This window comes from Alligator mississippiensis, chromosome 5 (genome assembly GCF_030867095.1).
Source record: "Alligator mississippiensis isolate rAllMis1 chromosome 5, rAllMis1, whole genome shotgun sequence".
In the NCBI taxonomy this organism is placed as follows: domain Eukaryota; kingdom Metazoa; phylum Chordata; order Crocodylia; family Alligatoridae; genus Alligator; species Alligator mississippiensis.
The window spans coordinates 39,876,324-39,899,806 of record NC_081828.1 but is presented as its reverse complement, the minus strand read 5'-3'; the positions used below and the strand labels follow the sequence as shown (position 1 = coordinate 39,899,806).

Genomic DNA, 23,483 nt, shown 5'->3' with positions numbered 1-23,483 from the left:
CTGTTTTTAGCTCTATCTAAAAGTGTCAACTCAAGTATGGTCCTATTAACTTGGGTGTAAAAGTGTCTGACAGTGAAGCATTGAAGGCACTGTCAAGATGATCAGGAAGGCTAGATTTAGTTTTAGGAATCTGAACAAGAGATGTACATTTAACACTAATGACTACAGGCCTCATGACCCAATGTCTTTAGACCATTTTATTTTTTACATCGTTTGTTGCATTCTTTTTCTAAGCTTTATGTATAATTTGGCAAATCAGAGTGCATTCTCATAGTGATTTTTGCTTTTGCTTTGATCTTAAAGGGAATAATATAGTGCTAGTCCCCCAGGTTATCAGGAAAGCTTCTAGTTTCCCTTTAACTGGAGAAAAATATGTGTTGTCTTATATGTGATAATGTACCACAGCATCTGCACCCCTCCCCTTTTCAAAATCTAGGTCCTTGGATGTCTCCAGTGTATGTAACAACCTGGTTGGAGCCAGACACTGCTAGCCCCCATCCCCTGGCTTCACCTGGAGCGGGTTTGGGGGCTCTTGGCATCCTTGGACAGTGGCCTCACAGCAGTGGGACAGGGCTCCGGGGTAATGTTAGGAGTAGGTTGGACAGGGGACTGGGGCTCCAGGACAGCTCCTGGCTACCAGTGACCTGCCGTGCACCCACTGGAATTGCAACCCGGCCAGTACCCCTGGCATCACCAGTGGTACACACATCAGGATGGCTCACAGACTGGGATTCATCCCCGTGCCAACCTGGGGCCATAGCTGCCTTAATTCACTGTTGCAAACCCCACTTTCCTGTGCTTGGCACCTCCCACCTTCCCAATGTTGCTAGTAGAGCCTCTAGACTGATGTGCATAGCTCCAGCCAGGCACAAAACCAGCACAGCCCTCCTGGGTTCCACACGCTCACTTCAACATGGGTTTCTGTGTAGATGCACCAGAACAGCTAGAACCTGGAGTCCCCAGCCCCAGCCCCCCCCCGGTATGAGTTCAATATTACCTCCTCCCTGTCCAGCAAGAAATCTAGCCCTGGATCTGCCATGGGGCAGCCCCTTGGCCTGTTCTGGGGATCCCTGGGATTGATGCAATGGTTTTGGGAGAGGATTTGGGGCTAGTGGAAATGGGGTGTCACCCCATCAGAGACAACAGCCACTCCTCTCTCCCCACCCAGTTTCCTACAGCAACTGGCCCCTCCAGATTTACACTGGAGGTTTACCCCCCCCCCGCACAATGTATGAGTTGGCTAATGGAAGGGGGCCTGGCTGGGGGGCACCGCAAAGGGGAGATCAGAGAAAACACAGCTGGGCCCCATCCTTCCTTAGCAATAAATAACCAGTGCCGTTGGGTTTATTGTAGATACATTGCCTGTTTCGAAGAGCTGCCTCTTCTCACGCCAGTATACAAGGTATCCCAAGTTGGGAGCTCATCTGTGGACAAAGGGAGGGGATGCAGTGGGCTCTGGCCTATGGAGGCAGTGGGAATGGTGGCCCTGGTACCTGGTGCACCCAAGTGCAGGTATGGACTTTCTTGCCCTGAGATACACCAGGATGGAGGGAGCACCAGTGGGTCTGAGCAGGAGTTTCTGGAGACATGGATTCAAGTCCTGGCTTTCCACAGCTGAGCTGTCATAGCTGCAAGCCCCATGCTCCCAGATCTAGTTGGGGGAAAGCGTTCTTCTTTGTTGGCTCAGGGGCATGAGGTCTGAGAGGCAGGGACTAACTGACACAGTCTAGCATGATGGGGCCCCAATCTCAGTCATTCTGTGCAGCACCTAGCACTGTGGGGGACCCCGACTCCAGTTGGTATGTTACCAAACAACCCGGGTCTCCCAGGAGGTGGGGGCTGGATGCCCATCTCCCTTTGGGAGTACCCTTGCACCCAGATGGCCCACTGAGCACAGCGTTCCCTGCTGCATCAGACGCATCTGCACTTGGAGCAGCAGCCACTCAGAGCAAACCATAGAGCTCAGGCACCCATGTGCAGGACTCCTAGGAGGAGGAGACCAGTGGCTGATCTACAGGTGCCAGTGTCCTGGGGGCAGTTGTGGAGGGAGGCAGAAGGTGGTGGTCGTGGGAGCTGGTGCCTGCCAGGCACCTGAAGACCAGGCTGAGGGTGTTCTCAGCTCCATCAACCACTTCTAAAGTCAGGTACCACCAAGTAGGGTCTCTGGGGGTCCCTCCAGCCTGGTATAGTTGATGGGTCCACATGGGTCCAGGAAGGGGCAGGGTTGGGAGGCCCTGGGTATGGAGCAGGCCTGGGAGCAGTACAGTGTCACTGTTTTGGCCCAGGTGCACTGCATGTGCACCATGACCATGGGTCTTTTGTGCACAGTTGCACCCAGGCTGCTGCTCATACAGATAAGAGATTTATGGTGGTGACTGCACTTTTGCCCCATGTCTACAAGGCATCACTGACTGTTCAGGCATATGCTACAGTGACAGCACACTCACTGTATATGCACATACACACACACTCACACTGGACATGTACACACAGGTACATGCACACACTCACTGCACATGTATACACACACATATACTCATATGCATACACCTACGTACACACACAAACTGTACACACATACATGCACGCATGCTCACTACACACAAATACACACAGATACACACAGATGTTCAGTGTATACACACACACACACACTTATACATAGGGCCTTGCTACATTTTCAAATTAAAGCTGGATACAAACCAGCTATAGAGTTGTCACACATTTTCAAATACTAACTTCATAGCTGATTGGCTCTTTTTATAGCTGGAGAGTAATTTTTATGGTGTGATACTTACTTGGCACATGTGACCGGTCAAAACTTATTGCACACAATTGACCAGTTAATTGCATAATATATGTAATGTAGCAGAGGCTGTCAATGCATGTACACCCACAGGTATGTGGACATATGCATACACTCACGCACCCACTGTACACAAGTGCAGAGGTGCACATGCACACATGGATACACATGTGAACACATGCAGCATTCATAGTGTGGTTACTACCCACCCAGTGTTTTCTCTACGATAATTACATGCATACACACATGCACCCCATTCACACTGTGGTTACTACACACCCACCTGGTGTTTACATTACAGTAATTACATGCATATGCACACACATCCAGTGGTTACACAGTAGCTACCACTCTCATACACAGCAGTTATATTTAAGTTTTAAGCCAGTGATTCTCAAGCCAGGGTACCATGAGACCCTTTTAAGAGTGCTGCAGAAAATTAGCACTGTGAAGTGTGCAAACACGTACAGGTAATGCACAAGAGAAACCCAGAGATTTGGAACAGGAATCTAGTGTCACAAACATTCTGACCAGCCATGGCCTGCCTGAGCTCTGTGCCATGGGCAACTCGTTCAAGTATTTTTCTGTAGTCAAGAAATGTGTGAAAGGTAGGAGCTGGGATTTTGTGAGGGAGGCCTTGAGTCTAAAAAATGTTGAGAACCACTGTGCTGCACACTCGACCAGAGGCTATGCAGTAGCTGTCTGTCTCCACCTCTGTCTCTGTCTGTCAGAGACACGCACACACACATGCACGCGCGTTGTAGTTATGCAGCAATTACCTCCCACCTGTGCTTAGTTCTGCATACCAATGGCTTGCACGTGCATTGTCCTGTAACTACTATACATTTTTACAGGGGTTACAGTGTGATTTCTCATGTACATGCACCACAGCAACTCTGTAGTTACAATACACTCGCCCAATGGCGAATGACAGTTACCACCCAGTCGTGCTGTGGCCACTGCTTCCCCACGCGACTGTTATGTTGCAGTGACCACAGACTCACCCATCTACTGTTTGGTCTGCAGTTGTTTTGTACTTGTGCTCAGTTAGTTATAACTACTCGTGCACAAAAGTCATCCCACTGCTGCTACATAAATACACACACACACACACACACACACACACATGCACGCACGTACACACACAGTTATACTGTAATTGTAACGACACACCCAGCAGTTATCTCGTTGCTATGGGCATGCAAACGCACCTGAGCACCCACCCATACAGTTACAGCAATAATGACACACAACAACCATCTCATTGTGTCTATGTTTGCACATACATGCACACGCACACACACACGCACACACACTTATTTGCACTACAGCCCCGGCCTGCTGCAGTTACCTGGTGAGTCCTTCCACCACTACCTCCTCCTGCTCCTACCTGGAGCTTAAGACCATTGGAACAAAACATTAAGACAATGAAAAGGATGGGTTGCGTGGAACTGACATCAGGGCAGAGAGGATGGGGGCCTCTTTCCCCACCCCAGACCTTTACATTTGACCCAGCATGTCTGAGCACAGCAGCCACTTGAATTTTTTAAGACTTCCGAGCTTTTTCAGAGTCCCTATCCCCATCAAGTCCTCCTTGTCTTGCACTTTTAGCCAGAGGTGTGTGCATGTATGTAAGGGTCTTGTACCTGAAGGCTTCAAGGGGACCCTCTGTTTTATAGGTAGGTTATTCCACTCCAGGAGAGGTGAGGGGGGACCCTGGCCTCATAGGTCTTTGGCCACAGGTGAGTTGGGTTGGGAGGGGTTGGGGATGGGGGAAGGGTCAGCAGCTTGGGAAAAGATGTGACTTGGGAAAGGTGAGGGGTGAGTTGAACAGGGTTTTGTTTGGGGATGGAGTGGGATGATCCATGTTGTGCTGGGTTGGGAAGGACACAGCTGAATGACATGGGGTTGGGGTTGGGGTTGACTTGAGTTGCATAGGTGTGTCGTGCCATGACGGGGCTGAGAGTGGACTTGGGGGCAGTTGAGTTGAGCAGCTGGAGGGGATGGAGTTCCATGGCACTGGGTTGACTGGGAATGGAGTTATACTAGGGGAAAGTGCATGAAGATGTGATCTGTTGGGGGGTGTAGTTACATTGTGCTGGGTTAGGATGAGAGGGTTTGTGCAGAGTAGCATTGAGTTAGGGGCTTGGAAGGGGACATTGTTGCATGGGGTTGGGTGGGAAGTGGGTCCTGGGTTGTGTTAGGTGGCTTGGGAGGGAGCTGAGTTGGGCTGGGTTGGGGGTGAGCTCTATTACACTGGACCGGGGATGGGAGGGTTTAGTAGGGCTGTATTGGTTGAAGAGACTAGAAGGAGCTTGAATTCTGTGGTGTTGGGTTGGGAAGCAAAAGGGACCCAAGTTGCTTTGGACAGGGTGAGTGTGGGAGGGTCCCAGCATAGTTGCATGGAGTTCATGGGCCAGCTGGGAAGGACTCACATCACCTGCCGCTTGCATCAACCAGGGTTTCCCAGTGGGGGGTCACTGACCATGCTCATATCCTGTGAGCCATGAGCCAAGTCCATGCCCCCTTCGTTAGCAGCTTTGGTCTAGGGACTGCTGGCCTTCAAGGGAGACCTATGCCATGTCCAAGGCCAGAGACAAGGAGAAAGAGATCTGGAATCTCCTTCCAATTACCCAAACACGCTGTGGTTACAACATCCCTGAGATAAGTTGGGAGGTCAAGTCCCTTGGAGCAGCCATCCCATCCCCACCTGCCAGCTCCTTCCAGGTGGGACAAGGTGGGAGAGTATTGGACGGTGTGAGGGAGGGTGGGGAGCCATGGGGAGAGAGCTCCAGCTCAGCACACAGAGTTCTTCTGGGGCTCCATCCCCCTCTCTCCCCGCCTCCCCAAAGGCCGGGATTGTGTTGCTCTGAAATCCTCGCTCAGATGTCTTGGCAAGACACATTCCCTTATTTATCTCCACTCTGGCTATTTGAGGCTCGGCAGCATGGGGTATGTTCCAGAGCGTGGTCCAGCAGGTGAAACCCAAGACCACGCTGATGTGATATCACAGGACACTCCAGTGCCAACTGCTCTGTGAGTCACGGAGGGGAGACGGGGTGGGTGGGGGCAGGGAAGGGGGCACCTTTACCCAACCTGCCTGTGTCCAGAGCTTTCTAAAAGCAGAAGAGTCAGAGGAGAGGCCATGGGCTGTCTTGGGCAGTAACGTCTCTGCACTATCTAGTTCATGAAAGCCAGATGGTCCATCCTCAAGATGCAGTCCTACACAGTCACCATCTTTGTACACAGCCATGTTAGGAGACCCTTGCCCCCAAACATGCTGAGAGGGGTGGACAAAATGAGGACAGATGGGCTCTCCTTGAGATATGTCCCCTCTCCCACCATCTAGGAGATGGACCTCTCCCTGGCAGGCCCAGTGGGAGATAAGCTGGGAGCTACCTTGTGTTGTCCCCTCCAGTTGGGCAGGGGAGGCGTAGAAAAGCAGGAGGGCTAGGGAACCAGGGGTCACACTTGAGTCACCAGGCGCTTGTTGGGTTGCTCAAGGCCCAAGGACATCAGCTGGCCACCATCCACATACACCACCCCATCCAGAAACTTGGAGGTGGGTGGGATCACAGCGCTGTCTTGCTGTTGTTTCTCCTCCCTTTGGTGGGCCTTTTCCTGGAGGGCAGGGGGTGCAGGGGATGGGGGCAGATGGTAGGGGCAGGTGGTGACATGGGTGTACTGGCCTTGCTCCTCACAGTCGATCTCCCGATGATAGAAGTAGCTGAAGTTGGAGACGATGACAGGCACTGGGAGGGAGATGGTGAGGACACCAGCAATGGCACACAGCGAGCCCACGATCTTGCCACCCACTGTCTCGGGGGACATGTCACCATAGCCCACAGTTGTCATGGTGACCACAGCCCACCAGAAGGCCTCAGGGATGCTGGTGAACTTTGTATCCTCATGGTCAGCCTCAGCAAAGTACACGGCACTGGAGAAAAGGATGACACCGATGAAGAGGAAGAAGATGAGGAGGCCCAGTTCCCGCATGCTGGCTTTGAGGGTCTGCCCTAGGATCTGCAGCCCTTTGGAGTGCCGGGAGAGCTTAAAGATGCGGAAGACCCGGACCAGGCGAATGACCCTGAGGATGGCCAGGGACATGGCAGGCTGGCCAACACCACGTTGCCGGGCGAACTCAGTGCCCAGTGCCACAAAGTAGGGGATGATGGCCACGAAGTCAATCATGTTCATGATGTTCTTGAAGAAGGCTGGTTTGCTGGGGCTGGCCAGGAACCGCACTGCCAGCTCAAAGGAGAACCAGCAGATGCAAATGGTCTCCACAATGAAAAAGGGGTCTTCGAACTGGCTTTTTGAGCTCCGTAATGAGGGGTGGCTGCTGTTCCCTCGGTGATGGTGCAGCTGTTGGGGGGACACAGAGAAAGGAGGAAGTCAGAAAGGGACAGGAGGACCCCAGGGACCTCTGGCTTCCCCCTTGCCAGGCTCATCCATGTGCTTGACTGGGTTGTGGAAGCGGTGGGGGAGTCAATTAACTTAATGGCTCATTATCATCTCCCCCATCCCTTCTAAACTCTTCATTCCACAGGTATTAACAATCCTCTCTTCTTTTTTAATAGTTTTGATGTTCCACCAGTCAAGCCTAGCCATTCTGCTGGGTGTTCACTGCTCCTGGTAATGACACTCCTATTTCACAGCCCTGCAGATTGTTTTTAACTCATTCCAATTAAGTTATATTTATTTTTCCTTCAATCTTAAACTGAATAATACAGCCCTGGGCCCCTAGCATTCTAGTAAAGCTTCTGGTTAATTTTTAACTGGAGAAAAATGTGTTGTTTTATATGTGATGAGATACCTCACAATCTGCATCCCCCCTTTCCAAAATCCTAGATTTGCCCATGAGTGGGGATACCAGGCTTGGCTGAACCTACTATGTCTCTGTTCTGAGGTGAGGGGAACATTGTTTGTCTGTTGGGAGAGGCAGGCTGGAGGCAGAGGGAGCATTTCCAGGTGTCACATCCCACCCACTATGCAGGACTTCATAGGTTGCCCATTTGGGGTAGCTCAGAGAGTGTGGGGTCCCCTGGGATACCTACTGGGGTGGGGGGGGTAGTAGCACCTGGAGGGTGAGTAATAGAACCTGGGAAATGCCATTGGGAGAGGTGTCTGGGGGCCAGGATGCCTGGGTTCTATCTCAGCGTTGGGAAGGGAGGGGTCCTATAGGTTAGAGCAGGGGACTCTTGGACCCAGGATGTATGGGTTCTTTCCCAGCTCTGGATGGGGAATGGAGCCTGGTGGGCAAGAGCAGGGGGCTGGAAGCTGGGACACCTGGGTTGTCTCCCACTTTGGGAAGGGAAGGGTCTAGGGGAAGCTGAAGCTGAAGCTGGGGTTGGCATAGCTAGCTATTGCACTTATCCCAGAATTTGGGCCAAGTGTCTGGGAGCAAAGGACGCTGGGACCAGGCTGTCAGTGGGTGACACTGGTGGGGGGAGGTTCTGTGGCTCAGGAGTGGCATGACAGTGCATGGTGGACTGTGGCATGGTAACTGTGCCAGCCTTCCCCCACCTCCCAAGTGGTATGCCTCACACAGGGAATCCCCGCCAAAGGCAGGACATCCCTGGCACTCGCCTTCAAAGCCAGCAAATTTACATCCATTATCTCTTCACTGTCCCATCTCTGCCAGCCAGGAGAGGGGTACTGGGGGAAGGATGGGGGTGCATGGCTCACACGGCCCTAGATCAGGTGACACCAGGCGGCAGGCACCAGCAAAGGACTGCTAATCCTGCCAGCTGCTCCTGGGCGGGACACCTCAGAGCACAGCCAGTCAGCAAGTTATCACCATGCCCTGCAAAACAGGCTGGGGGACTAGCCTGCTGTGACATCAGGATGCCTGGGTTCTATTCCAGCTTGGGGAGGGGAATGGGCTTTAGAGGCTGTAGTGGGAATGGAGCCAGGAGGGACTGGCAGCCAGGACACCTGGGTTCTATCCCACCTCTGTGAGGGGCGAGGGGATACTCAGGCTGATACTGGAGTTGGGGTGAGGGGGCTGGGTGCCTCTCCTCACTGACCCACAGGGACTTCAGGCTGAGAGGATGCTGGGACTGGGTTAGCCAGAGGTGGTGGAGTAACAACAAGGTTGGGACCTAGGGATGGGATGGCTGGAAGCTGATGAGGGCCAAAGGACTGGGTGCTACCTTGTCTATGCTGGCAGGGCAATGCCATGCTTGTCCCGCCTTATTGATCAGGTAAAGAGGATGCTGGGATTGGGTTGGTGGGGGCAGGGTGGGGGTGGTGAGGGAGACCACAGTGGGGTGGTGGGGCATTGGGGGCAGCTGTCTGCTGGTGAGGGTAGAAGGGATGGGGTACAAGAGCTAATGGGACCCCAGGACAGGCTGTTGGGTAGACTGGACTGTGGCATTGGGGTGGACACATCACCCACTGGCTCTTGGGGACAAAGGGACCCAGACAAGGCCCAGCCAAAGGGTCCAGACACCCCTGCTTTGTTTCCCCATCACTCACCGGGAGGGAAATATCTTGCTCATCCCGGAACTCAGGCAGGGTCTCGAGGCAGAAGATGACAATGGAGATGAGGATGACAAGGACGGAGATGATGGCGATGATACGAGCAGCCTGTGAGCTTTCAGGGTACTCAAAAAGCAGCCACACCTGCTTAAGGAACTCCCGCTCAGGCAATGCCCGCTCCTCCTCCTTGATGAAGCCCTCATCCTCCCGGAATTTGGTGAGGGCATCTTCGCCCAGCTGGTAGAACTTGAGCTCCTCCAGAAAGATGTCGATGGGCACGTTGGCAGGGCGCCGCAGCCGTCCACCTGACTGGTAGTAGTATAGGATGGAGTCGAAGCAGGGCCGGTTGCGGTCGAAGAAATACTCGTTGCGCAGTGGGTCAAAGTAGTGCACCCTGCGCCGAGGGTCACCCAGCAGCGTATCAGGAAACTGGCGCAGCGTCTTGACTTGTGTCTCAAAGCGCAGCCCCGAGACGTTGATGACCACCCGCTCGCAGCAGTCCTTGTGTGGGCAGAGTGGGTAGGGGCCCCCTGGCTCAGCCAGGGGCTTCTCCATGTCTGGCACACTCAGAGCGTGGGGCTGGGGGCCATGGGCCAGTGGGTGGGGGCTTCCTGCTGTGGCCTGGGCCCCTTCGTCCGGCCTCGGCTCCTCTTTCCACTGATGCGTCTCGTCTCTTCTACCGTGGGTTCCCCCCTCCCTTCGTTTCTGGCACTGACACGGTCCTTAATTCACTCCACAAATTCCACCCCCCACCTTACTCACTCCACTCTGTCTCCCCACTGCTCTGACCAGCTCCTTCTGTCCCACTATCTTCCTCCCCTACAGGCGCTTTCCTCTTCTTCCCGTTTTTCTCTCCTTTTTCTCTCTCTCTCAGTTTTTTTCTAATGGACCAGTCTTATCCCCTCCACTTTCCACCTCGGGACCCTCCCAGCAGCCCCTTTGCTTGGCATTCCCTTCTTTTCTGCTGCTCCCCCCCCCCCCACCCAGGTTCTTTACCCCAGACTGTTCTGTCCGTCTGTCCGTCCCAATGCCAGTGCTCAGGTCCTCTGCCTGTAAACACTTTCTCAGACCAGGGAGGTGTCATGTTGCCGGGCTGCACAGACTCCTAGCCCCCCTGTGCCAAAATTCAGTACCCGCCCCCTCCCCACTGCCCTCCCCACCCCAGCCACACTTAGCTCTGGGGGTGCTAAAAATAGCAGGGGGAGGACAACTCCCGAGGACAGGGTTGCAAAGGAAGGCAGGGCACCCGGGGTGCTGGAAGCCTGGACGCCTGGGTTCTTGCCCAGCTCTGAGAGGGGAGTGGAGTCTAATAGAGGAAGAGAGGACTAGGAGCCAGGACTCCTGGGTTCAATGCCAGCTCTGGGAGGGAAGTGGGGTCTGGCAGGTTGGAAGAAGGGCCTGGGTGTAAGATGAGGGTCAAGGCCATAGGTTACAGACACTGGTGTCCCTTCCATCACAGGCAGGGAGAGGTGTTCAGGACTGTGCCATAGCAACTGGACAATGACCCCTGACTCGTGCCATAGTAATCAGAACAATCACACCTGACCTCTGCTATGGCAACCAGAGCATTGACTGCTGATCTATCCTATAGCTTGTTTGGGTGGTTTGACACCTCCCAGGCAGTAATTCCTAAGAAACCTAATTAAACATGACACAGTTAATTAACCTAGTAAACTTAGAGCTGGAGCTGGAACCCCGGAGTCCTGGCTCCATGCCCTCCTGCTGTAACCTGCCAACCCCAATTCTTTTCCCAGAGCTGGGAGAGAACCCAGGTGCTCTGACTCCCAGTTCCCCCTGGTCTCACCCCCAGACTGCACTCCCCTTCCAGAGCTGCAATAGGACCCATCCTGACTCCCAACCCCCTGCCTTGCTCTAACTCACCAGACCCCATCCCTCTCACTGTCTCAGACACCTTCTGCTCCCCCCTGCTTGCTCTGTGTGTGTGTGGTGGGTCAGTGTCCCAGGGTGACCATTGTAACAGGTGCACAGCTTTTAAATGCATTTTAAGGTTTGTGTAGAAATGCTTATCCAGGATGCTCTGTGTGTGTGTATATATATATATATATATATATATATACACATACATACACATATACACACACACACATATATATATACATATATATTTTTTTTTAATCCTCCCCCCCCCCCCCAAAAAAAAAAAAGTCAGTGTCCCTTCCAGGTGAATGGTGTCCTCTTCTGCCCCCCACGGTTATCTCTTTCTCCCTCTTCAGGCCACTGGGCCTTACCAGAAGCAGGCCTGGGACATATGGGTCCAGGGGCACCACTGGGCAGGCCTGGGGTATGGAGGCTCTTGTGATTCAACGATTTGTAAGACATGGGTCAGAGGTCTTTGCCCTGGTTGCTATAGCATAAATTAGGGGTTGTCACCCTGCTTTCTGAGCCCTGGCTGCTATGGTACAGGTCAGGGATCATTGTCCCAGTTGCTATGGCATTGGTCAGAGGTAATCTTTGTGGTTACTATAGCAGATCAGCAGTCAATGCTCTGGTTGACATAGCAGAGGTCAGGTGTGATTGTTCTGGTTACTATGGCACGAGTCAGGGGTCATTATCCAGTTGCTATGGCACAGACCTGAGGTTGTTCCCCTGTTGCTATGGCATGGATCAGGGGTCACCATTCTGGTTGCTATGGAAATGGTCAGGGATTGTTGTCCCAGTTGGTATGGCAGAGGTCTAGGGTCTTTGCCCTGGTTACTATAGCATGGGTCACAGTTCACTGCCATACTTGCTATGGCCTGGGTCAGAGCTTATTGTTGCAGTTACTATGGCATGGGTTAGGTGGCACTGCTGCTTTTGCTATGGCGCAAGTCACAGACCATTGCCCTTGTTGCTGTGGCTTGGATCAGGGGCCATTTCTTCAGTTTCCGTGGCATGTGTCAGGACTCAATGCCCTGGTTTCTAAGACCTGGGTCAGGGGTCATTGTTGTGATTACTATGGCACAGGTCAGCAGTCATTGTTCTGTTGTCAGAGGAGCCAAGTACGTGGGGGCCCAAGGTCACTGGCCCCCCACGTGAAGCGGGGTGTCACCTGAAATGCATAAAACTTTCCACATGCCCATCATCTCAGGGCCCACACTGGCAAAAAAATAAAATTTGGTGCTTATGTCTGTTGCTATAGCATAGGCCTGGGGTGGTATCCCCAGCTGCTGTGGCATAGGTCAGGGTTATCGTGTGGTTGCGAGGACACAGGCCTGGGGTTGTTTCTCCAGTTGCAATGGCATGGCACTGGAGTCCTTGTCCTGGTTACTAGGGCCTAGGTCAGAGTCATTCTTGTTTGTATGGGACTGGTCAGCGGTTGTGGTTCTGGTTGCTATGGCACAGGTCAGGGATCATTGCCTCATTTGCTTTGACACAGGTCAGGTTCTGGTTGTTAAGGCATGAGTTGGGGTCATGGTTTTGGTTGCTAAGGCACAGGTCAGGGGTCATTGCCTTAGCTGCTATGGCACAGGTCTGGAGTCATGGTTCGGGTTGCCAAGGCACTGGTAAGGGGTCACTGGCTGAGTTGCTAGGGCCCAGGTCAGGGGTCATGGTTCTGGTTGCTATGGCACACGTCTGGGGCCGTCACCCTGGTTGCATGGCACTGACCTGGGGCGGTCCCCGTACTGTCACGTGGCTCCGCCTCCCGCCCTTCCCTTCCCCCCTCCCCGTGATCCGGGACTATTTTCCGACGGCGACCGCGGAAGAGCCTCGATTTTGACACTCGCGAACTTACCGCGAGTCTCGCGCTGCCTCCGAGACTAGGCCCGGCAGCGGAGAAATCCGGCGCGGTGAGAGGGTTGCGCCTGCGCAGAGCGGCGGAAGAGTAGGCCCGCGGCAGGCGGCGACGGCAGCAGCAGGAGGAGCTGAGCGCGGCGCGGCCCGGGCGGTGGGTGGATGAGGGAGGGAGGGCGGGAAGGAGCAGGGGGGTTGGGGGAGAAGGGAGTGGCGTATGGGGCAGGGTCTGGGAGGGGGACTGGGGTGGGTGTGTGGGGAGGGAGGAGGGCTCGGTGGGAAGGGGGCGGGCTGGGCTCGAGCCCAGTTGGGAGAGGAGGTTGGGGCAGGCAGGAGGAGCAGCGGTGTTGTGGGGGGGGACATGGGGGAAGAGGGTCTGCAGCCCAACAGGGTTCATGGCGGGGGCAGCGCTCCATGCAGGCTCCTGACGGGTCATTGTCTGCTGTTTCCCCATCAGATTCCCCACGATGACGCAGTTCCTCCCCCCCAACTTGCTGGCACTCTTTGCCCCCCGAGACCCCATCCCTTATCTGCCCCCTCTGGAGAAGCTGCCCCATGAGAAACACCACAACCAGCCCTACTCTGGCATTGCCCCTTACATCCGGGAGTTTGAGGTGAGTGCTCACTGCTCCCACCCAGCAGCCTAGCCTGGACTGGCTAATGCTGGACTCTCTCTCTGTTTCTTTGCTCTGAAGCCACCAAGTTTGCCCTCTGCCAGTTCAGGCTACCCTTATGTCTCCTTGGTGCCCTGCCACTATGCTGCTTTCTCTCTTCCAGGACCCACGTGATGCCCCTCCACCCACCCGTGCCGAGACCCGTGAAGAGCGGATGGAGCGGAAGGTACAACTGCCCTGCCAGCTTCAGAGGACCCCAGTGCCCCCTGGTGTTACAGCCAGCAGTGGTGGGAGAAAGGGGCTGGGGGCATTAAGAAGCCATCCCTGTATTATGTGGCAAAGGGGCAAGTTTGGGTGAAACTTAACTACCGCATTCTCTCTAATATTCTCTGTTGTTTCTCTTCTCCAATGATTCCAGCACAGGAAAAAGAACCCAGATGTTCTGGGTCTATTTCTCTTTTCTGCTCTAGCCTAGTGGGTTAAAGAGCTGGGAACCTGGATGTCTGGGTTCTGTCCCTAGAGAGGAGAGGAATGGGATTGAGTGGAGTTGGGGAGCTAGGAGCCAGGACTGGTGGGTTGTATTTTGTGACAGTTTTGTCCTTGGCCTTGGCTTACTTTGGAGGTGAGGTCCCCAGTAGCCCCATCTACAAGTTGAAGATAACAACCCCTCAGAGCATGTTGAGGGTGAAACAGTGGTATCTTTAAAAGTCATGGTTTGTGATCTGTGCCATAGTAACCAGAATGATGATCCCATGACCTAGGCCATAGTAGTCAGGGCAAGGCCCCCAGTCTTGAGCCATAGCAACTGGGGAAACAACCCCAAGCCTGTCCCATAGCAACCAGGTAGTTACCTGATGCAGCTCCACCACCTCCCCTGTTACCCCCTGGGATTACCGGTTCCCCTGGGAGGGGTTTCCAGCACTTTCTGGACCTGGGGAAAGCTACCAGCTGTTACCTGTTCATTTTCCTTTCTGCAGAGAAGAGAGAAGATTGAGCGGAGGCAGCAAGAGGTGGAGAGTGAGCTGAAGATGTGTAAGTGAGGGGGTGAGGTTCCTGCTCCGGTTCATCTAACCTAGCTCTGCAGCCTCTGCCCATCCTCAGCTGTGACTTATCCCACTTCTGACTTGGGTGGGAGGCCACCCAGTGACTGTGGGGGTGAGGGGTTCTCTTTGCCCACCTCTTATACATATCCTTGTTTTCTGCCCATCCAGGGGACCCACACAACGACCCCAATGCACAGGGTGATGCCTTCAAGACCCTATTTGTGGCCAGAGTAGTAAGTGTCTCCCCTTCTCCTTGCCTCTTATACTGTGTAGAAACAGCTTCCATATTACTTACCTGCGTCTAATCTTGGTTTTTACCATTAGGGTCAGGGGGGATCCTTTTCCGGGGTTCCTATCCTCTTCCCTTCCCCCTGCCCCCTGATCTTCCTGAATCCTCACCAGCCTGTCCTTTAAACCCTGTAGAACTACGACACAACAGAATCCAAGCTGAGAAGAGAATTTGAAGTCTATGGCCCTATCAAGCGGGTAAGAACCCACCTTCTGCATCGTGCCCACGAAGCTGTTTCAGCTTCTTCACAGCAAGGAAAGCCCAGGCATGGAGACAGTGCCAAATTCTGCACCCTTAGTGTGAATCCAAACCCCCTTTCAGGGCATGTGCCAGTGGCCACCTACTGTTGACCCAGCTATAAACAGGCATCATCTCACCTGTGCTCAGGGTGGGGAAGGCACCTGGCCATGATGCCAGCCCCATTGCTCCCTTACATGTCACTGGGGTAACCACACAGGCCTGGTGAGCAGCTCAGCACTGGTAGACCTTAATCCCTCCCCACCCCAGGAAAAACCTTTTATCGTTTGGTGGCCAATGGCATCCACTCAATGGACACTGAATCCAGATGCTTTTTTCCAATCCATATGTATTGTAAGAGCCTTTAACCATGAGGGAAATGGGGTGATGGGCTGCCCCAGCCTGGCTCTGTCCTGGAAGATGCTTCTGGTGCAGCCTGAATCCCTGGGCTATGTGAAAGGAGAAGCGGGTGCCTGTGTTAGTGCCTGCTCTGAATTGTTAGGGGCTGACTTGCCCCTTGGGCAATTCAGCAGAGTCTCAACCAAGAATCTGCCCCCTTTGACACTACCCTGCTGTGTCCCGGGGTATTGGGAACAGTATTCCACAAGCCTTTGTGGTTGGTTAAGAGTCCAGCATGTGGGCTCTGCCATGCTGGCTGCCACCAGGGAAAACTCAAGTACTTTGTGTTATGGCTGTGGTTCACCTGTATGGCAGTAGTCTTTAAGGGGATCTTTCCCTCTCCTGGAACTCCAGTGCTGCCCTCTGCCAAGGGGGTGCCAGCAAGTCATCTCCACAGCTGTCAGGTCCATTTGAGCCACCCAGAGGAATACAAGAGCACCCTCTGCTGGTCAGCGGAGATGGGGATTCTGAGGCTGGTTTGGCAATGGGTACATAGCTGTTGTCATTTGTTCTCTCTGCCCTTCCCCAGATCTACATGGTGTACAACAAGAGATCGGGCAAGCCGCGGGGCTACGCCTTCATTGAGTATGAGCACGAGCGAGACATGCACTGTAAGTACTGTCCCTCCCTGAGCCACCGTGCCTCTCGGTAAATCTCCTTCGCATGTCCTCGCCTAAAAACGTTCCGAAGCCGCTTTCAGTGGGGTGGGGGGAGGGCCCGGCTTCTCCTGCCAGGTAAGTACAGAGCAGAGGGATGCCACGTGGGCTGCAGTGCATGTCTGCCTCCACCCCACAGTTCATGCATTAATTTTGCCTCCTGGGGTAGAGAACGGCTGCTGCCTTAAGAGTTGAGAGGTGGAAGGGAGCTTTTTCAGCGCTTGGCTGTCAAAGTGAAGCCCCCTCCCTCCCCATCTATTACTGAGTAGGGCAAGCCATGGGGTCCTCTTCCCTCCGCATCCCCTCCCCAGGAGTGCAGATTGATATGCTGGGGGGGGAGGGTGGGCAGGGGATGCCACCGCCCACTGGGGGTGTCTGTGTGTGTGCGTGGGTGTTTTTGTGCTCTGATGGGCAACAGTTATACCAAAGGAGCTTCCCTGCCTTCTCCTCCTTCTGACCCTCGGGCTTCATAAATTGCTTCCCCGTAGTCCCCATGCCCATGGCCCAGCCAGGAGCAATCTTGATCCTGTTTTGCCAGGGGCTGGGAGTGTGACTCAAATTCTGGGGGGTAGGAGGGGTCCAGCAAAGGCAGCATAGCGGCTGGGGGAAGGGGATCTCTTTGCAAGCTGTTGCCCATCTCTGCGTTGCTGAAACAGATCTGAAGTGCCGTGCAGTTAAGAGTCACGTCTCGGCGCTAGAGACTGTGTGTTTGTACATAAACAGTTTTTGATTTAAAGAAAAAGAAAGATGCTGTCGGAAAGGCGCCGCGGGCAGGGTGTATTAATTCTGTGTTCTTATTGTCACTGCAGCCACCTTTGTGATGGCTATTGCCACTGCTGGCTTGCAGCTGATCCTAATGCTTCCCCCTTACAACATCTCATTGTATGGTTGGTATAAGGGTTTGTATGATTGGTAAGAATTCACAGTATCCAACACACTTCGAACACAAGCCAGGCACAGGTAGAGCTGCCAGGCGCTTAGTTTAGTGAAGTTCAGACCCATCCTGTAATTGGGGGAGATCCTAGGGACAGCTGCAGGAGGAGAAGGAGGGCGGGTGTCTTGTCCCATAGCAGATGCTGAGCTGGGGAGGACAGAGAAGGGTGGGGAACATAGACCAGACCCTCGTCTGCGTGGATTGGTTTCTGCGCAGCCGACTGGCAGGACTCAAATACTTCTCCCTTCAGGGCCATCCTTTTGGTCCGCTTCCCTGTTGCCTTTCTGAGGGACGCACCAGCACTGTTGCACTTGAAAGGGAGCTTGCAGCTGTGGCTGACTGGGGGAGCAGATTGTGTCAGGGGCTCTTTTGTTTCAGGATTGGGGGGAGAGGTTCTTGCTTTTCCTATTTTCTCCCATGATCCGCCGCCTCTATCCAGCAGGGGATGCTCTCTGCCAGAAGCCATCCCATTAGTGTCCAGGCTGCCCCATACCACGTGTGCCTTGTCTGTGTGTGTGCCGTGTGTGTCTGTGTGTGCCGTGTGCGTCTCACAGAGAGTGCCCTTGTCTACCCCACACTGAGGTTGTGTTCTTTGGGGTTGGGGTGCGGAGAGAGTATCCGAGTCCTGCCTCCGGCTGTACCACTCAGCCATGATTCTTCAGGTAGCTGACCACATAGGGCTAGGGAAAAGAGCTGCTGACTTTCCTCCCCGCACTCCTGGCTGCCTGACCCCTAGGTCATCCAGCCACCTCCATGGCCTTGCGTGGAACTCAGTCAAGGCCTTGGCCTCACCTGAGCCTCGGACTTGTGGCCCGCTTTTTCGGCCTCCTGGAGAGAGGTCCCCAGCAGGTGGGAGGTGGGGGTCGACACTCAGGCAGATGCTAGGCAGGCAGGCAGACACCAGCTGAGGCAGCTTGTAGCCACATCAAAGTTCAGCTCACGGGAGCACTAGAGGAAATGCCACAGGGTGCTTAACCAGGCTGGCTCCAGGCTGGGGATCAATGCAGTTATCCCACTGGCAGCCAGCGCCTGGGGACTTTGAAATGTAGAGTGCTGTGACTGCAGGGGGCACCAGGGATGGTAGACACCCCTGATCCCCAGCCTTAGATCGCAGAGTGTATGCCCAGCCCTGGGGTAGATGCTGCTGCTGTCCACATAGGATGTGAGCTGGATAAGGTCCCATTTTGCCCGCTCTGTAGCTGTGTTTCTGATTCTGGGGCCTGGGGAAGGAGTGGGTGGTGGGTGGGGTATCCCTGCCCTCTGCCAAGCAGAATGGTTCTGGGGAGGCAGGTCCTTGGCTCTTTTTCTGATAAATAGCAGTGAGGAAAGAGCTGTTTTCTGGATGTGGCGTGCAGACGCATTTGCTGTCGAGAGTCCCTTTATGCCGCAACCCAGAGCCCCCAGTTTGGTCCTGGGTGGGGGGATGGCCTGAGTGTGGAGGCTTTGCTGGGCTCAACGGGTGGTGGGTAGGGGGGTCTCTAGTGTGGCAGCAGTAGTGAGAGCCCAGGAGCCAGCAGGTCTGGGTGGGGGGAGGTGGAGGGTAGCAATTCCTCTTTCTTAACCAAGTGGTTAGGGAGAGCACCTTTCCTGGGGTGTTGCGTTGTAAAGGCGGATGGTAAGATTGGTCTCAGGTAAGCCACGGACTCTACTGTCCAGGAGCAGCGTCCCCCACCCCCTGCCACGGACAGACACGGCACCGGCAACGCCCTCCCCCTGCCAGGCAGCCGCAGACGAGAGGGGCAGGGGGCCCTGCCTGTATGTAACGGAGGACCGTAGTTGCTGTAGGCTGTGTCGTACCCAGGGGTACCCTGCGGGGGCCCATGCTGGCATTGGAGCCCAAACTCGTCTGGCAAACCCATTGTGGCAGTGATGGGTGGTGGTGGTGGCGGCAGGGAGCCAGCTGTAGGGGGTTCAGCAAGGTGAGGCTGGAAGGTGTCCAGGGAAGTGCTCAGCCTTGCCCGTTGGCTGTCAGGCTAAGTGGATGGTACCTGTGTCCTCGTCCCCTCCTGCAGTGACTGGCAGTGAAGTGCCTGCGGCTTCATCTCTTAGAAGCCAAGATCCCCAGGGCAGTGGGAGGCTGCTTCAGATGAGCACTATGCCCAGCTTTGTCCCTCAATCCATCGGACTGGCCTGGTGGTGTGCAGAGGACTGGGCTCAGGGTTCGTGGGTCCACCACCCACTCGATGCCCCATGCTTGAGCAGTTAGTTTCTTGTGGGAAGGGAGGATATGGGAGGATATGGGGCTGGTGTGGAGTGGGTGGGTGGGAGCTCTGTGGGGGGTGTACCCCGCTGCCGAGACAGGTAAGGCAGCGAGAGGTGACTTGGCAGCTGCTCCAACCCCTCCAAAAAAAATGCCCCAGTCGGTTGGGGGGGCACCTGGGCGGAGTCCCTGGCCCCTGGGGCCAAAGCTAGCAGCCTGACGCATTGAGCCGAGGCGCTAAGTTGAAAGGTTTTGTAAGTAGTTTCTCCAGGTAAACGCTTTTATTTCCTTCTCTCATGAGCTGTGCCCATGTAGCGCCCCCCCCCCCGCCCCCCCCCATTCCCTCTTCCCTCCCTTTGCCTCTACCTTGGCACCCATCCGTAACCTCCTTTTTAGAGATCTGGACTCTTGTTGATCTGGTGGTGACAGGCTGGAAGGGTTTGACCCAGTGTGGGGTCACCCCTGCTAAGCTGGCAGGGCTGCAGGGGGGGTGGGGAAGGTGGGGGGCCAGGGGTTGCCAGCCAGGTGCCAGAGGATAAAAGCTTCGTGTGTGCGTGGCCCCCCTGCCCTTAAATCCTAGTACATAGAGTCCCCTCCCTATCCCACCCCCTTGTTCCTGTAGGCCTTGCTTTGTGGGAGGGGGCTGCATGGTGCATTTGGAGGAGCTGGCTGGCTGGGACAGGTGGGCTGCAGTTGGGGGTGCTGTCCCCCACATTTTGTTAGGGTGTATCTGCCCTCCCCTGCAGCCAGGGGTTGGATCCTGTGTGCAACCCACCGAGCCAGCAGGGAGGGGAGCATAGTGGGGAGCCAAGTACAGGTATCTGACTGTTGTCCATAACCTTCCTTTTCTTGCAGCTGTGGAGGGGTTGTGGGGAGGATAGCTGGTCATCAGGTGGCTGGTGGGTAATGGGCCATGGCCTCCTGCCCCCTCCTGGCCCTCCAGCCTGGATGGGGCTGGGCTGCCCTGCATCTCCAGCACAGTCCTGGCTGCTGAAGCTGAGGCAGCATCCTTCCTCACTGCAAAATGTTGCGGGGGTGGTACCCAGGACGCACCGTTCCCTGGGAGGCTGGCACAGCTGAGTAGCCGGCTGGCAACTGGGCTCCGAGAGCCCCCCGGGGGTGGGCAGAGGTTCTTCCGTGTGTGTGCGTGTGTGCGTGCCTGGCTGGGGAGGGGAGGGCGGGCTTGTGTCTGTGAGCTTGGGCTAACTGTCACCCCTTCTTCCCAACCCCCCAACCTCCGCCCTTCTGGACACTCCCCAATCTGTTACAGCGGCTTACAAGCATGCAGACGGCAAGAAAATTGATGGCAGGCGTGTGCTGGTGGATGTGGAGCGTGGCAGGACAGTCAAGGGCTGGCGCCCACGCAGGCTTGGTGAGTAGAGACCCCCTCCCCACCACAGATTCTGCCAGGGACTCGAGAGATGGGAGCTCCCCCTTCCGTGAGGCTCACAACCTGCCCCCTTCTGCCCATCCCCCAGCACCCTGTGGAGGAGCTGAGAAATTGCCTCCTCATCCTCCAGCTCCTGCCCCATAGTACCCTGTGCTGAGGCTGGTGGAGTTGGAAGATCTCCCTCTACACCCAGCTGCTACACTGTGACACCCTACAGCACTCCCTGCTGAGGTGAAGCAACTAAGAGCTCCCCTGAGGGGCTGGGAGATCACCCCTCACAGCCAGCCTGTGCCCTATACCACATGGTCTACTTGGGCTGGAAGAGTCAAGATATTGTCCCCCCCACAGCTAGCTGGAGCAGCCAGGCACTCTCCCAAGGGGCTGGGAGATCGAGCTCCCCCGTGATGTCCCTGGTGGGAGGATGCAATGAATGAGGCCATTTCCTCTGCCTTGGTGCCAAATGGGAAAGGTGGGACCCTTCTGGAAGGGCCTCCCTGTGCTACCACCCCCTGCCTGGCATTGCTATGAAGGACCATGTTCTCCCTGCAGGCGGTGGCCTTGGGGGCACCCGGCGAGGTGGTGCTGACGTCAACATCCGGCACTCCGGCCGAGATGACACCTCCAGATACGATGAGCGGTGAGTGGTGGGCTTGCAAGGGTGGGGGTGGGCTGTGGAACTCCCAGCCCTGATCTTGGGGGGAACCACAGGAGAATCACCAGTGCCAGCTGTTTTCGGTGGGTTGCCTCTCTGTGGAATGAGGCGGACATAGGGCTATGGCAGCAGCAGCCAGGTGTGTAGGCCCATAGCACTGGGAGCAGGGAATGGGCCAGGTAGAGACATAGGTGCATTGTAGGAATGGACAGTAGCTTCCAGGTCTGTGGTACTTGTCACTGAGCCCAGATGCATTGTGGGAATGGAGAGCCAGGATTTGTGTGGTAGTGGAGAGCAGGCCTTGGAGTCAGGCCAAAGCCAGGTGCCTTGTGGGAATGGGCCCCCAGGAGTAATGTCTGTGGTGGCCCTTGGTGGGGCCCAGGTGCATTGTGGGAATGGGCCTCAGTAATCATGTCTCTGGTGGTAGGGAACAGGCCTTGTTGGAGTCAGGTTAAGGCCAGGTATGCTCTGGGAATGGGCCCCCAGCAGCCATGTCTGTGGAAGTGGAGTGGACTTTATTGGGCCCAAGTGCATTATGGGTATGAGGGGCCAGGAATCATGTCTGTGGTAGGGCAGAATCAGGGTGGGGCCAAGTGCATTGTGGGAATGGAATCTCCACAGCCATGTCTGGTAGTAAGGAGCAGGCCTTGCCATCGGAATAAGGCCAGGTGAATTGTGGGAATAGGCCCCTAGCAGTCATGTCTGTGTAGGCACATAGTAGCCTTTGTTAGGGCCCAGGTGCATTATGGGTATGAGGAGCCAGGAGTCATGTCTGTGGTAGTGGGGAGCACCTTTGGAGTCAAGCTGAGGCCAAGCGCATTGTGGGAATGGCCCCCAGCTGCCATGTCTGTGGTAGCCCATAGTGGCCCTTGGAGGGGGTACAGGTGCTCTGTGGGAATGAGGAGCCAGTCACCATGTTAGCTGCCCCCTGTGGCAATGGGCCTGCAGTGTGCAAGCAGCATGGGCACGGGGCAGCTCACCCCCACAACTGTCCCTCACCTTCACTTGGCCTCTTCCCCCTTCATCCCAACCCCGCAGGGACCGTGACCGGGAGCGTGAGCGTGACCGGCGAGAACGGAGCCGAGAGCGGGACAAGGAGCGGGAGCGGCGCCGCAGCCGCTCCCGGGAACGCCGGCGCCGCACCCGCAGCCGCGAGAAGGATGAGCGCAAGCGGAGCCGAGAGCGCAGCAAGGACAAGGACCGGGAGCGTAAGCGCCGCAGCCGTAGCCGAGACCGCAAGCGGGACCGGGACCGGGACCGTGACAAGAAGGACGAGATGCTGGAGCCCGGCGACATTCCACCTGAGGAGGTGCCCCTGGGCGAGCTGGGCATGGATGGCCTGGAGATGAAGCTGGAGGGGGAGGAGAAGGGCAGGGACAGAGACAGGGATCGGGAGCGCGACCGTCGGCGCAGCCACCGTGACAAGGACAGGGAGAGGGATAGCCACCGTGACCGAGACCGCCGGCGGGACCGTGACCGCGACCGTGACCGCGAGCATAAGCGGGACCGGGAGCGTGGGGAGCGTGGTGCTGAGAAACGGGATGACCGGGCAGCCCAGGACAACGGCGTGCCCGAGCCCCTGGAGGAGAGCAGCCAGGACATGTTCCTGGACCAGGAGTCCATGCAGTCTGGCGATGGCTATGTCTCCACGGAAAATGGCTACCTCCTTGAGCCCCCTATGGAGTGAGTACCCCCCACCCCTAGCTGGACAGATTTTTTTTTTTATTTTTTTTTTGTTTTGTTTTTGTTTTAATTTTTTTTGGGGTGGGGGGGTGCAGCGGGGGATGAGTTGGGGCCTGGCTCCCCTTCCTGGCTGCCGGCTGCATCTCTTGCTCCCTCTTCTTCCCTCTCTTTTTTATCCTTAATTTTTTTTTTTTTTTTTAGGTGGGTAAGTTTGTCCCCCCTCCCCCACGTTCTGTAGCGTGTTCCCCTCTCCACCAGTCCCCTCCCTTGCCTCAGTGTAATACACCCTTGGGTACCTGCACCTGCTTTTTCTTTAACCACAATAAAGGTGTTTTAATGTTTCCCCTGTACCACATTGCTGCCCA

General features: G+C 55.3%; 2 protein-coding genes across 3 annotated transcripts; one reads left to right on the top strand and one right to left on the bottom strand.

Moving 5' to 3' along the window:
• Positions 1 to 182: 182 nt before the first annotated feature.
• KCNA7 (potassium voltage-gated channel subfamily A member 7) lies at positions 183 to 10,268 on the bottom strand. Its single transcript, XM_019491583.2, has 2 exons — positions 9,287 to 10,268; positions 183 to 7,171 (listed from the first exon to the last, which is right to left on the bottom strand). The coding sequence occupies exons 1-2, from the start codon at positions 9,842 to 9,844 to the stop codon at positions 6,272 to 6,274; spliced, it is 1,458 nt and encodes a 485-aa protein (XP_019347128.1). The 5' UTR covers positions 9,845 to 10,268; the 3' UTR covers positions 183 to 6,271.
• Positions 10,269 to 13,065: 2,797 nt separating this feature from the next.
• SNRNP70 (small nuclear ribonucleoprotein U1 subunit 70) lies at positions 13,066 to 23,459 on the top strand. 2 transcript variants are annotated; one of them, XM_006274867.4, is made up of 11 exons: positions 13,066 to 13,175; positions 13,479 to 13,635; positions 13,799 to 13,861; positions 14,613 to 14,667; positions 14,847 to 14,911; positions 15,102 to 15,164; positions 16,133 to 16,214; positions 20,664 to 20,765; positions 21,333 to 21,420; positions 22,474 to 23,118; positions 23,320 to 23,459. In XM_006274867.4, the coding sequence occupies exons 2-11, from the start codon at positions 13,489 to 13,491 to the stop codon at positions 23,354 to 23,356; spliced, it is 1,347 nt and encodes a 448-aa protein (XP_006274929.1). In that variant the 5' UTR covers positions 13,066 to 13,175; positions 13,479 to 13,488; the 3' UTR covers positions 23,357 to 23,459. The 2 variants fall into 2 exon arrangements, with proteins under 2 accessions (XP_006274929.1, XP_059584169.1); XM_059728186.1 differs by having other exon boundaries at positions 22,474 to 23,459.
• The last annotated feature ends 24 nt before the right edge of the window (positions 23,460 to 23,483 follow it).